Source organism: Bombina bombina, chromosome 12, assembly GCF_027579735.1.
Source record: "Bombina bombina isolate aBomBom1 chromosome 12, aBomBom1.pri, whole genome shotgun sequence".
In the NCBI taxonomy this organism is placed as follows: Eukaryota; Metazoa; Chordata; class Amphibia; order Anura; family Bombinatoridae; genus Bombina; species Bombina bombina.
In genome coordinates this window covers 1,300,036-1,315,387 of record NC_069510.1, presented here as the reverse complement: position 1 = coordinate 1,315,387, position 15,352 = coordinate 1,300,036, and the positions used below count along the sequence as shown (strand labels likewise).

The 15,352-nt window shown below is 39.0% G+C and overlaps 1 protein-coding gene across 1 annotated transcript in view; it reads left to right on the top strand.

Annotated features, from left to right (window-relative positions):
- POMT1 (protein O-mannosyltransferase 1) overlaps positions 1 to 15,352 on the top strand; it is a gene marked incomplete in the record, with an annotated part of 442,385 nt that overhangs the window by 125,035 nt on the left and 301,998 nt on the right. The window contains 1 exon segment of the mRNA XM_053695732.1: positions 11,318 to 11,438. Within this exon segment, the coding sequence (XP_053551707.1) occupies positions 11,318 to 11,438 (121 nt within the window).

The window sequence follows — 15,352 nt, the reverse complement described above, 5'->3', positions numbered from 1 at the left end:
GTCTGTTGTCCTATGTGCTCACAATTCGGATATAGTTTTTTCAAGGAATATTCACCCCTTCTCAGCTGAAAGTGTTTTCATTAACCGCAACCAATACCACAGTTACTAGGAGCGTGCAGTTGCATTATCTGCTCCTTTTTTTCAGGAACATTTGGGCGTTTTGGATATAACTGAGTGACTGTTTAGAGGCGTGCTTTTAGCACTAAGTGCCTCTTTTCATATGTCTGTCTGACATATTCTGCTCTTTATATATGTTCCTGATCTCCGTTGTAGTGTTATTTGATCTTAGCGCATATATACTTTTTTGGTGTTTGGTTTATGTACTCTGACACAATAAATCTGAGATTTATAATTTAGATATTTTGTGCAGCCTTGTCATTGTGATCTAAGGTTCCTGAAGCCTAATATGGAGGAGTGCTCCAACAACGGCAATTTCGATGATAAGTAAAAAGTCTTACTCCAGTGAATGTCTCTGTCGGCATTGATGCCTCTCAATAGATTCTCTTTTCAATCAAAAAGTTAGAATCTGCCATATCTGTCCCTGTTTTAAATTTTTTTAACAGAACATTTAAACAACACTTAACATATTAACAATCTAACCTTTCAACGTGGTTACCCCTTATGGGAAAGGGACCGGGAAAAGCGGGGAACGCGGGAAACAGGGGAGGGAAAGAGGGGAAAAATTTTTTTTTATTTAAAAAAAGCATAATCTCAGCCGGGAGCAGTGTGCTACTAGTGTGGTTATTAGGGGTTTCGGCCTGCACCATCAAGGCGTTGCCGCCCTCATCCAGATTGAGTAAAGGTAGAATTTCAGAGTGCAAGAAAGGTTTTAAGATTTGGTCTTTTAAGTCTCTGTGAAAGAAGTTTACAAGCGGACACCATTTTTTCCAGAACGGCTTTAATCTACGCATTGTATCTAGTCGTGCATCATATTGCTCTATAAATAGCTGTCTAATCAGCAAATGTTTAAACTGAGCTATTGTTGGAGGTTGTCTGGAAGTCCATCTAGAGAGGATGCACTTCCTCGCCAGCAACATGCACAGCGTTAGTATCTGATGATGTCGTTTATGTGTGTCACCCCATTTAAAAAGGTAAATCTCTGCGGTGTCTAAAGATATTTAATCCTCTTTCATGTAAGTGGCAAGAGTCCATGAGCTAGTGACATATAGGATATACATTCCTACTAGGAGGGGGCAAAGCTTCCCAAACCTCAAAATGCCTATACATACACCTCCTACCTCACTCATACCTTAGTTTTACAAACTTTGCCTCTCATGGAGGTGGTGAAGCATGTTCTGCTTGATTTTTCTTCTGTGATTGGCGCTTCTAAGCATTGTGAAGCCCAGTTCCTCTCAAAGCACAGTGTTTGTCTAAGGGATGTGAAGGGAGTATTGCCTGATGATACCATGTTTTCACCTATGGTAAATCTATTCTAGGGCTCTCTGTAAATCAGTCGCAGGGATTCATCTGCTGCCTCCCTTTACAGATCGTCATTGTACTCCTCTTCCATTACCTCTGCTGATATGTTTCAGTACTGGTTTGGCTGTCTACTATATGTGATGGGTGTCTTCTGGTAAGTATATATCATTTTTTGAAGACGCTCTCAGCTATATTTGGCACTTTATCTTATAAAGTTTTAAATTTATATTGTATATATTTGCCATGAGTGAGGTCTGTGTATTTCCCTTTGCAGTCTAACAGTTTCAGCATAGAAATTATGTTTATGGGAGTTTTTTTAGGACTTACCTGGGGTTCCTTTGAGTTGTAACTTGGAGTCTGTTTCTTTCAATATTTTCGTGGGCTTAGGCTTGCGATGACACAGAATGTTACTTTTTATTGCGACATTGTGTCATTTCTTGCTACTTTCTTGTCGCATGTTTTTTGGCGCAAAGTCACGACTGTTATGACGCGGGTCGCGTCATTTCACTTGTTAAGCTTTGGCGCCAAAAGTTTTTTTTTCTGCATTTGCGCCTTTCTTGGCGCCAAAATTTGGTATTTTAAGTCTCTCCTTTGTTTGCTCTCTGCTCTCATTTTTTCATAGAGGGCTAGGTTGCTTGCTTTTTATTATTACCTTATTTTATCATAAGCATTTTTTCCCATTCCTGAAAATGCTACTTTGACGAAATTGGATATTTTGTTTAAATGTTATTTTTTCTTTTTTTACATTTTGCAAGATGTCTCAGACTGATCCTGCCTCTGATGTTACTGTAGGAACTAATCTGCTTGTACACAATTCTACCAAAGCTAAGTGTGTATGTTGTAAATTAGCTGAACTTGCTTCTTTAACTCAAATATGTGGTACTTGTTATGAAAAATTATTACATGCTGATAATGTTTCTATAAGTACAAATACATCTACTGTTAAACCTTCACAGTCTAATGTACATGATATTCCTATAGATATAAAAGATTATATTGCTTCAGCAATAAAGAAGGCTTTGACTGCTATTCCGCCTTCAAATAAATGTAAAAGGTCTCTCCTAACTTCTTATAAATCTGATAAACTTTGTATTGATCAACAGCATACTGAAGTATCTTCTGGTGATGAGTATTTCTCTGGCTCAGAGGATCCTACTTCAGAGACTGAAATTAATAAATTAACCTTTTTTTTGAGATTGAATATATTCGTTCTTTATTAAAGGAAGTATTGTTTACTTTGGGTATTGAGGAATCTAGTCCTCTTGATAACAAGAATAGCAAACATTTTAATTCTGTTTTTAAAACTTCTGAGGTTACTCCTGAAGTTTTTCCTATTCCAGATGCTATCTCTCGTATGTTTTCTAAGGAATGGTCTAAACCTGGTGCTTCTTGTAACCCCCTTTCTAGGTTTAAAAAACTATATCCTTTACCTGTGTCTAATTTAGAGTTTTGGGAAAAAGTCCCTAATGTTGATGGGGCTGTTTCTACTCTTGCCAAACGTACTACTACTACTATTCCTTAGAAAAGCATATGTACATGCTGGCTATATTCTTAGACCTATGGCTGATGTTGCTGCTGCTTCAACTTTTTGGTTGGACAGTTTAGCTCAACAGTTTATAGACCCTGAATTGTCTAGCATTGTACTTTTACTTCAACATGCTAATCATATTATCTGTGATGCTATATTTGATATCATTAAGATTGATATTAAATCTATGTCTTTAGCTATTCTTACTAGAAGAGCTTTATGACTTAAATCTTGGAATGCTGATATGGTGTGTTGATATATACCAGGTTATAAATATTCTTATTTATTATTATTCTTTAAAATAACCTCCAATTAAAATGTATATACGAAACAATTGAAATGAATATTTTTTCCTAAATTCTTTATATTAGTTAAATGTATATACACACTGAATTATATTTAAATAGAGACTAGATCATGAATCAGTTATGCACAGTTATTTTGTTACAATATTCTATACAACAGATCATAAAAGATATACCTTTAAAATTAACTTTACTCACAATGAATCACATTTAAATACCACAATAAAATACCAGAATATGGACTGTTAGCTTAACAGTGTTTAGTTGAACAATATAACAAGATACTTCACACAAATCTTACTGGATCTCAATAGATTTAAGATAAGTATAATTAAGCTACTTAGCCCACAAATGGTTCTATATAACTTCAATTAAAACGCCAGAAATTGTATATATTATTAATGCAAACAGCCAATGTATATGTCAATATGTCTGACCTGAAATAACCTCTTATTTAGCTACAATAAGGAACATTCTAAAATATATATATATATATATATATATAGCAATAACTGTAATTAATTTATTATATTAAAATACAAAATTCTTTCTAAACATTAATATTTAATACCAGTATACTTACTACCCTTGGTCTAATTAATATTAAATACAAGAATAGATTCTCCTTTTAAATCACAACTACGATATAACTATAGTTTTAGAATACCTTTGATTTAAAACATAAAAACTATAGAGCAATCATATACATCATAAAATAAACCAATTGAGTGTTTCAGCTTTCTCAGATAAGTCCAGTTCACCTCATAAAATAAGCGGGGTATTTTGCAATATGGATAAGAAAAATAAATACATTTGAAATGTGTTCTAGAGTCTCAGAGTAATAACATCTCTTTCTTCATATTTTTCATACACATAATAACCCAACGAGATGGTGACTAGGAAATGCAATATATATGTACCAGTATATCAAATGAACTGATATACAAAATAAGTCAGATAAACATATATATTTTATTGATTTATACTACTAGTCCCTCATAAAAATGCAACTTTAAAGGCATCTAATAAGTGCATATGTAATTGGTGCTGTAAATTGTATCATATGTTGTTATACACTCAGCAAGAGATATACATATATGCAATTTTTATATTAATATGGGATAATAATCCAATATAAATATACATATGCAATTACAACTGATTGCTAATCTCAAGGTATGTATGTGATATTAAGATGGTAACTGAGATATTAGTTAAATCCATGTTGAAGGTATTGTGATCCTTTTAAATCCTTTCATGGAAAATGTGATTTTTTAAATACATATATATATATATATATATATATATATATATATATATATATATATATATATATATATATATATAAAAGCAAATAGAGCTCCAGGTGACAGATCAACTACAACTTCAACAACAAATGACCAAACGTCCACAGACAATAACAGCACCTTATTCAAAACACAAACTGTCACCAACCAAGAAAAGCACATAGAAAACTCAGGGATTGTGAACCTTTCAAACTACCACCTGTCAGGGCCAGAGATATCAGTACTGTGTAAACGATTATCATTCTATCCAAGTACAAATCTAGACAAAATCCAACTGTACATTGAATTCTTCCGGAGATTGCTGCTAAAAGAATTCTTCTATGACAAAGAATATACCAGCACTATGGAGGACTACAATGGAAGGAAAAAGAACACAATCTTCACACCTGCACAAGGACGCAACACAAAATTGGACAGCTATATTGAAAGCTTCCGGTCGAGACCTGCATCTCTGCTCAACACACAGCAGAAAAAAATAATGTATAACCTCAAACACTTAGAAAAAAACGCTATAAAAAACGTAAGAAATAATGAAAATATTACCATTAAGCCTGCAGACAAGGGAGGAGCAGTGGTGATCATGAATACACAGGACTACATCACAGAGGGAAATAGACAATTATCAGATCAAACTTATTACAAAAAACTGGAAAAGGACCCCACCCAGGAATACACTTTGCAACTTAGAAAACTAATTAAAACATTCCCTAAACACATGCAACATAAACTGGACAAACTGGTGCCCTCTAACCCTAGCATAGGGACATTCTACATGCTCCGAAAAAATGGGAATCTGGTGCCCAGAGAAGACAATGCTCCCAATCAATGTTCTGGAGCTGAGGACCCTCTTCAATGCTCTTCTATCTTGGCCCCAACTACGTTCCATCCGTTATATTCCTCCAATTGTTCTGCTGCCTCGACTAATAGCTTGAATCAAACTGAAGGAAATTTTAGCAATCCTGTTAGCCCCTGCATGGCTTGATATGCAGACCTGTTGAGAATGCCGTCTGCTCCTCCATGGCGGCTACCTCAGAGACTGGACCATCTAACTCGGGGTCTGTTTTTCTGTCAAAATTTAGATTTTCTGAGGCTGACTGCATGGAAATTAAACGAATAGTTTTGTTTAAGAGAGGAAAACCGTAACAGTTTACCAGACGTATTTACCATAAGGTGTGGAGGACTTATCTGTCCTGGTGTGCGGAACGTGGGTTTCTTGGCACAAAGTGAAGTCTCTGTTTATCCTTCATTTTCTACAGGATGGCTTGGAGAAGGGCCTATCGGCTAGTTCTCTTAAAGGTCAGATCTCTGCTCTTTCTGTTTTGTTGCATAAGAGGTTGGCTCGTTTGCCAGCTGTTCATTTGTTTATTCAAGCTATTGCTAGAATTAAACCTGTTTTCAAACCTATTGCTCCTACCTGGAGCCTTAATTTTCTTCTTAGAGTTCTTCAACAGGCTTTGTTTGAGCCAATGCATTTTATTGACATGTTGCTCACAGGGAAAGTGTTGTTTCTTTTAGCTATTTTCTCTGCTCGTAGAGTGTCAGAATTGTCTGCCCTCCAGTGTGACCCGTCTTATCTAGTGTTCCATTCAGATAAGACTGTACTTCGAACAAAGATGGAGTTTTTACCCAAGGTTGTCTTAATTCCCAATATTAATCAGTTGTTGTTCGGTCTCTTTGTCCCAATCCTTCTTCCTCCAAGGAGAGTTTGTTACATAATCTGGATGTTGCTAGAGCTTTAAAGTTCTATCTTCATGCTACCAAGGATTTTCGTCACTCATCTTCCATGTTTATTCTTTATTCTGATAAGCGCCAGGGTCAGAAAGCCACAGCTGTTACCCATCCTTCTGGCTCAGAAGTCTGATTCACATGGCTTATATAGAAGCAGGCCAGCAGCCTCCATCTCAGATTATGGCACATTTTACCTGTCTTCTTCCTGAGCCTTAAAGAATGGGGCTTTAGTTGAACAGATTTGTAAGGCTGCTACTGGGTCATTACATACGTTCACGAAATTCTATAAATTTTATGTTTTTGCTGAGGGTTTCTTTGGGAGAAAGGTTCTTCAAGCGGTGGTGCCTTCCCTACCTTATCCCTCCCTATCCATATCTGAAGTGTACTATGTATTCCTAATTTCACTGCGTATTCATTAATTAATTTCTTACTGGTATGGCTTGAGAATCTCAGGACATATTTTTGTATATCATTAAGTAACTGTAGAATGTCCAATACCCTATATTGTATTATTTTCTGACCCATTTATAGATGTTATATTGATTATAGGGAGAATCGTATAAAACCACTTAATGTAATTCCAGATTTTTATTTCTAAATTATAAAGTAACATTGAGTCTGTTTCATTGAGTCTGAGTCTGGTCAGTAAGCTAGACGTTTAGCTATAAATGTGTATTCTGGTAGAGTGTGAACGCTGTCTCTTCCTGGTTATCCTTTGGTGGTTTAGGATCAGATAGCAGATGTTACTCTGAAAGGAGTCTTGACATGTTTGGGATACAATTTGAGCAAATGGAATTGCCTTTGCCATATCAATGCTCAGCAGAGAATGGTACTTAAATGTGCATAAATGATTTCATTGATGTATACAGACATGGTTTCCTCCGCAATATTACTAACAACTTGTACAATCACATGAGCACTAAAAAAGTAGTAACATTTATATTTCAACATGGCAGCACCCATTACTAGAGGGAGGTGGGAAATAACCTCAATACTATGCTTATTTATTTTTTATTATACTTTATTTATAAAGCGCCAACATATTCCACAGCGCTGTCCATGGGTACAATTCATTTAAATAAAAAAATGATATAGAACTTGTTAGAGACAAGACAACATTTTACAAACACATACAGGAGGAATTAAGGGCCCTATTTCTGTGGGAACTTACAATCTAGAAGGGTAGGAAGTTGAGAAACATGAGGTGAGGACTGCAAGATTGAGAAATATGTTAATGCAGAGTTAGATGGGGGAAATGTTAGGTAAGTGAAGTTAATTTATTATTAAATTGGGTGGTAGGCTTCTCTGAACAAGATAGTCTTCAGGGAGCATTTAAAAGATGAAAGATTAGGGAAAAGCCTGACAGGACGAGGGAGAGTGTTCCAGAGGGTAGGTGCTGCACGACAGAAGTCCTGCAGTCTAGCATGGGAAGAGGTGATAATCGAAGATGCAGGGAGCTGGTCATTATTGGATCTTAGTGAGCGAGCTGGAGTACACTTGTTTATTGGAGACGATAGATAGTGGGGAGCAGCGTTGGTGAGAGCTTTGTATGTAAGTGTGAGCATTTTTAATTTAATTCTGCTGTCAATGGGGAGCCAATGAAGGGACTCACAGAGAGGTGCAGCAGATACAGAGATATGGAAAAGGTGAATTAGCCTGGCAGAGTCATTTAGGATGGATTGAAGGGGGGAGGGGCGGGAAAGAGGAAGGCCAGTGAGTAGGTTATTGCAGTAGTCAAGTTGGGAAATAACAAGGGAGTGGATTATTTGCTTTGTGGTGTTAGCGCTCAGAAAAGGTCGAATCTTGGAAATATTGCGTATGTGGTTACAGCAGGATGAAGAAAGCGATTGGATGTGGGGGACGAAGGATTGATTTGAGTCAAGTGTAACTCCGAGGCAGCGGATTGGGGAGATGGTGATGCCGTCGACAGAGATAGAAAAGGTAGAAGTCGGCGTAGAGCTTGAGGGGGGGATTAGAAGGAGCTAAGTCTTGGACATGTTAATCTTTAGGTGGTGAGAGGCCATCCAGGAAGAAATACCAGATAAGCAGTCGCTGACATGAGAAAGGACAGAGGGAGATAGCGGGGGTGGATAGGTAGATCTGGGTGTCATCAGCATAGAGGTGATATTTGAAGCCATAACTTTTGCTAAGTTTACCTAGTGAAGAAGTATAAATTGAGAAGAGTAGAGGACCCAGAACAAATCCTTGAGGTACTCCAACAGACAGAGGCACTGGAGAAGAGGAGTCACCAGCAAATGACACAGAAAAAATACCTGTGAGAAAGATAAGAGTGAATCCAAGAAAGAGCAGTGTCACAGAGGCCAAAAAAGTGAAGGGTCTGTAGGAGGAGGGGGTGGTCAATTGTGTAAAATGCAGCTGAGAGGTTGAGTAAGATAAGTGTGGAGTAGTGGCCATTACTTTTAGCAGAAAGATAGTTAGTTACCTTGGTAAGGGCAGTCTCAGTTTAGTGTTTGGGGCAGGAATCCAGATTGCAGGGGGTCATGCAAGGAGTTGGTGGACAGGAAGTAGGTTAGGCGATTGTAAACTAGTTTTTCAAGGAGTTTTGATGTTAGTAGAAGCAGTGATATGGGGCGGTAGCTTTCAGGAGAATTAGGCTCAAGGGAGGGTTTTTTGAGTATGGGTGTGACAGTTGCATGTTTGAAAGAAGATGGGAATGAAACGGTAGAGAGAGATAGGTTGAAGATGTGAGTGAGAGCAGGAGTGAGGGTGGAAGACAGGGAGGGTATTAGATGAGAAGGGATAGGGTTGAACGGGCAGGCAGTGAGGCGTGAGGAAGATAGTATTGAAGAGACTCCATTCTCAGTGGCTGGATGGAAAATGCAGAGGGTGGCAGAGGTAGTAACTAGGTCTGTTGTTGGAAGATTGCAGGTTGGTGTTGGGATGTTGTTTTGGATAGTACGTGTTTTGTTTAAAAAGTAGTCTGCCAGCACTGTCTTGAACACTAAAGACAGACGGTGGGGGGAGGGGGGGTGTGGAGCAGGTGGGTAGAGGAGAGAGTTAACGGTGCAGAAGAATCATTTAGGGTTTGAGGAAAGAGTAGATGTGAGAGAAGAGAAGTAGGTTTGCTTGGCTAAATGAAGGGAAGACATGTATGAACGAAGAAACCAGGTTTAGAATGAGTTTTTCTCCAGGCACGCTCAGCAGTATGGGAGCATTTTTGCAAATAGCGTGTTTGCTGAGCGTACCTGGGCTGTAACTGACGGTGTGATGTTTAGCGCAGTTGGGGAGGGGCAAGTGTCTCTCTAGTGCAGAGGAGAGAGTTGTTATAGTGGGCTGCAGTGAAATCAGGGCAGGCTATAGTGAAAGTGTGAGGGAGGAGATCTTGAATGATTTTTGAAATTTGGAGCAGATCCACAGCGTGTAGATTTCTGCGAGGGTGGGATGGATAACTGGGTTAAGCTGTTGCATTAATATTATAGGTGACCAGTTGATGGTCTGAAATGGGTAAAGGGCGACAGGTTAGGTCAGATATAGAGCAGAGGTAGGAAAATACCAGGTCGATGGAGGGTCCATCACGGTGAGTAAGTGAATAGGGTGGATTGTGACAGACAGATAGAGGATGTTAGTGAAATAAGTTTAGAGGCAGCAGGGGCAGATGAATTGTCAATGGGAATATAGAAGTTCCAAAGAATTAGAGTAGGTGTATTTGTAGAGAGAAAGTGAGGAAGCCAGGCAGCAAAGTTGTCAAGTTATTGGGAGGTCGGTCCAGGAGGGCGATAGATGACTGCCACTCTGAGGGAGAGGGGGGAGAACAGGCGAATACAGTGGACTTCAAAGTAGGAAAAGGAGAGAGATGGGATTGGAAGTAGGTACTGATAAATGCAGGAGGGGGAGAGCAGGATCCCAACACCGCCGCCATGTTTCTTACCTGGCCTCGGGGTAGGGCTAAAGTGGAGACCACCATGTGGAAACAGTGTCAGAAGAAGATAGCCAGGTTTCGGTAATTGCTAAAAGGGTGAAAGCATTTGATATAAACTGGTCATGAATTGCTGTAAGTTTGTTGCAGACAGAATGAGAGTTCCATAGTGCACAAGTGAAAGGAGTGTGTGTTTATGGGATGCATTGGATGGAAATAAGGCTATGTGTGTTGCTTTTATTAAAGCTCCTGTAAGGAGTGCGTGATTGGGTAATAGTGGGCCCAGGATTTGGAGAGATGTCGTCTGATGCTAATAGTTGCAAGATGGAAAGTAGGAGTAGGTGAGAACGAGATTTATAGCAGTGGGGGTATTTCTGTGAGGTGGTGCAGTTTATTTCTTTAGATTTTAAAATAGTAAGTAGTTCATGAGAGCTAAGGTATGGAGAAGAAAGGAGAGATGGGCCAATATAAACTGCATGTGGAGAAGGGTAAGGTGTGAGCATAAGAGTATGCCCGTGGAATAGGCATGAGACTGTTAAAAGGAAAAGCAGTCCTGAAAACATAGCAGAACATTAAGTGCAAAAACTGTGTTTGAAATGAAAATATTTTGCTTGCCTCAAATCTTCTTCAAATCTTGTTCAATTCTGGTCTAATTCTCATTGCTTATAAAATGTATTTAATACTGTTGTGTGGTTTAAACTCTCAGGTTCCCATTGCTGTTGTAAAATGATGGTAACAACAAGTTTCACCATAACAGGTTATAACAGTAGTGATAACTATATCATAGTTAGCAAATTATACTATTATAAAAACAGTTCTCCCAACCAAACCAGAAACAATATGATTGTCACGGGTTAGGAGGTGTGGCCCTTCCGCAGATTCTCCACATCCTCTCTATCCTCTCTTTTATGGGACTGCTGCAAGTTCCACTCAGCCACACCCACACCATACCTGCATCCATACATGATCTGATTGAAACCCCACACACAAGTTTCAAAACCATCCCACTCTGGAAAACCCATGGGAAATTTGGATGGTATACGATAATTGCGTGGTCTTATGAGTTAGATCATTTGATTTTTTTAGCTAGATTGTCCTTTTAGGTATGTTTGCTTTTTTTACTTTTGTCACACTTACTTGCCCTGTACTGCAGCTCAGCGGCTCAGCTCTACCAGACTGGGGGTTCCGGCAGCTGGAGGTAGTTGGTGACAAAGTGGCCCAGAGTTCTCATCAGAGTTTGATGTGGAACGTGGAGGAGCACCGTTATGGCCTAGGTGAGACCATCAGCACATGGGCACATTACTGATGAAATAACCATCTGATGCCATCTGACCGCCAGCACACGTACACATTACTAATCAAATAAACATCTAATGCCCTCTTATACTGGCACACAGGCACTTTACTAATGAAATAACCATCTGTAGCCCTCTGACTTCGAGCACATGGGCACATTACTAAGAAAATAACCATCTGATGCCATCTGTCCACCAGCACACGGACACATTACTAATTAAATAACCATCTGATGCCATCTGACCACCAGCACACGGACACATTACTAATTAAATAACCATCTGATGCCATCTGTCCACCAGCACACGGACACATTACTAATTAAATAACCATCTGATGCCATCTGACCACCACCACACACACACTTTTCTGATGAAATAACCATCTGATCCCCTCATACCAGCATACAGGAACTTTACTAATGAAATAACTATCTGACCACCGGCACACAAGCACATTACTAATGAAATAACCATGAAATAACCATCTGGTGCCATCTGACCACCAGAGCACAGACCACCATTATTACTAATGAAAAAAACACATACAGACTGTAGTTATATGGCCTGATGTAATACCACATACAGACTGTAGTTATACAGCCTCATGTAATACCACATACAGACTGTAGTTATACGGCCTCATGTAATACCACATACAGACTGTAGTTATACGGCCTCATGTAATACCACGTACAGACTGTAGTTATACTGCCTGATGTAATACCACATACAGACTGTAGTTATATGGCCTGATGTAATACCACATACAGACTGTAGTTATATGGCCTGATGTAATACCACATACAGACTGTAGTTATACGGCCTGATGTAATACCACATACAGACTGTAGTTATACGGCCTCATGTAATACCACATACAGACTGTAGTTATACGGCCTCATGTAATACCACATACAGACTGTAGTTATACGGCCTCATGTAATACCACATACAGACTGTAGTTATACTGCCTGATGTAATACCACATACAGACTGTAGTTATACGGCCTCATGTAATACCACATACAGACTGTAGTTATATGGCCTCATGCAATACCACGTACAGACTGTAGTTATACGGCCTCATGTAATACCACGTACAGACTGTAGTTATACTGCCTGATGTAATACCACATACAGACTGTAGTTATACAGCCTGATGTAATACCACATACAGACTGTAGTTATACTACTGATGTAATACCACATACAGACTGTAATTATACGGCCTCATGTAATACCACATACAGACTGTAGTTATACCGCCTGATGTAATACCACGTACAGACTGTAGTTATACCGCCTGATGTAATACCACGTACAGACTGTAGTTATACGGCCTGATGTAAGACCACGTACAGACTGTAGTTATACGGCCTGATGTAATACCACATACAGACTGTAGTTATATGGTCTGATTTAATACAACATACAGACTTTAGTTATACGGCCTGCAGTAATCCCATGTGCAGACTGTAGTTATACGGCCTGATGTAATACCACATACAGACTGTAGTTATACGGCCTGATGTAATACCACATACAGACTGTAGTTATACGGCCTGATGTAATACCACGTACAGACTGTAGTTATACGGCCTGATGTAATACCACATACAGACTGTAGTTATACGGCCTGATGTAATACCACGTACAGACTGTAGTTATACGGCCTGATGTAATACCACATACAGACTGTGGTTATACGGCCTGATGTAATACCACATACAGACTGTAGTTATACTGCCTCATGTAATACCACGTACAGACTGTAGTTATACGGCCTGATGTAATACCACATAGAGACTATAGTTAGACTGCCTGATGTAATACCACATACAGACTGTAGTTATACTGCCTGATGTAATACCACATACAGACTGTAGTTATACGGCCTGATGTAATACCACGTACAGACTGTAGTTATACGGCCTGATGTAATACCACATACAGACTGTAGTTATACGGCCTGATGTAATACCACGTACAGACTGTAGTTATACGGCCTGATGTAATACCACATACAGACTGTGGTTATACGGCCTGATGTAATACCACATACAGACTGTAGTTATACTGCCTCATGTAATACCACGTACAGACTGTAGTTATACGGCCTGATGTAATACCACATAGAGACTATAGTTAGACTGCCTGATGTAATACCACATACAGACTGTAGTTATACTGCCTGATGTAATACCACATACAGACTGTAGTTATACGGCCTGATGTAATACCACATACAGACTGTAGTTATACGGCCTGATGTAATACCACGTACAGACTGTAGTTATACCGCCTGATGTAATACCACGTACAGACTGTAGTTATACTGCCTGATGTAATACCACATACAGACTGTAGTTACACAGCCTGATGTAATACCACATACAGACTGTAGTTATACTGCCTGATGTAATACCACATACAGACTGTAGTTATATGGTCTGATTTAATACAACATACAGACTTTAGTTATACGGCCTGCAGTAATCCCATGTGCAGACTGTAGTTATACGGCCTGATGTAATACCACATACAGACTGTAGTTATACGGCCTGATGTAATACCACATACAGACTGTAGTTATACGGCCTCATGTAATACCACGTACAGACTGTAGTTATACGGCCTGATGTAATACCACATACAGACTGTGGTTATACAGCCTGATGTAATACCACATACAGACTGTAGTTATACTGCCTCATGTAATACCACGTACAGACTGTAGTTATACGGCCTGATGTAATACCACATAGAGACTATAGTTAGACTGCCTGATGTAATACCACATACAGACTGTAGTTATACGGCCTGATGTAATACCACATACAGACTGTAGTTATACGGCCTGATGTAATACCACATACAGACTGTAGTTATACAGCCTGATGTAATACAACATACAGACTGTAGTTATACGGCCTGATGTAATACCACATACAGACTGTAGTTATACGGCCTGATGTAATACCACATACAGACTGTAGTTATACAGCCTGATGTAATATCACATACAGACTGTAGTTATACTGCCTGATGTAATACCACATACAGACTGTAGTTATACGGCCTCATGCAATACCACATACAGACTGTAGTTATACGGCCTCATGTAATACCACATACAGACTGTAGTTATACGGCCTCATGTAATACCACATACAGACTGTAGTTATATGGCCTGATATAATACCACATACAGACTGTAGTTATACGGCCTGATATAATACCACATACAGACTGTAGTTATACGGCCTCATGCAATACCACATACAGACTGTAGTTATACGGCCTCATGCAATACCACATACAGACTGTAGTTATACGGCCTGATGTAATACCACATACAGACTGTAGTTATACGGCCTGATGTAATACCACATACAGACTGTAGTTATACTGCCTGATGTAATACCACGTACAGACTGTAGTTATACGGCCTCATGTAATACCACGTACAGACTGTAGTTATACGGCCTGATGTAATACCACATACAGACTGTAGTTATACGGCCTGATGTAATACCACATACAGACTGTAGTTATACTGCTTGAGGTAATACCATGTACAGACTGTAGTTATACTGCCTGATGTAATACCACTTACAGACTGTAGTTATACTGCCTGATGTAATACCATGTACAGACTGTAGTTATACAGCCTCATGTAATACCACATACAGATTGTACTTATAATACCACATACAGACTGTAGTTATACAGCCTGATGTAATACCACATACAGATTGTACTTATAATACCACATACAGACTGTAGTTATACGGCCTCATGTAATACCACATACAGACTGTAGTTATACGGTCTCATGTAATACCACATATAGACTGTAGTTATACGGCCTCATGTAATACCACATACAG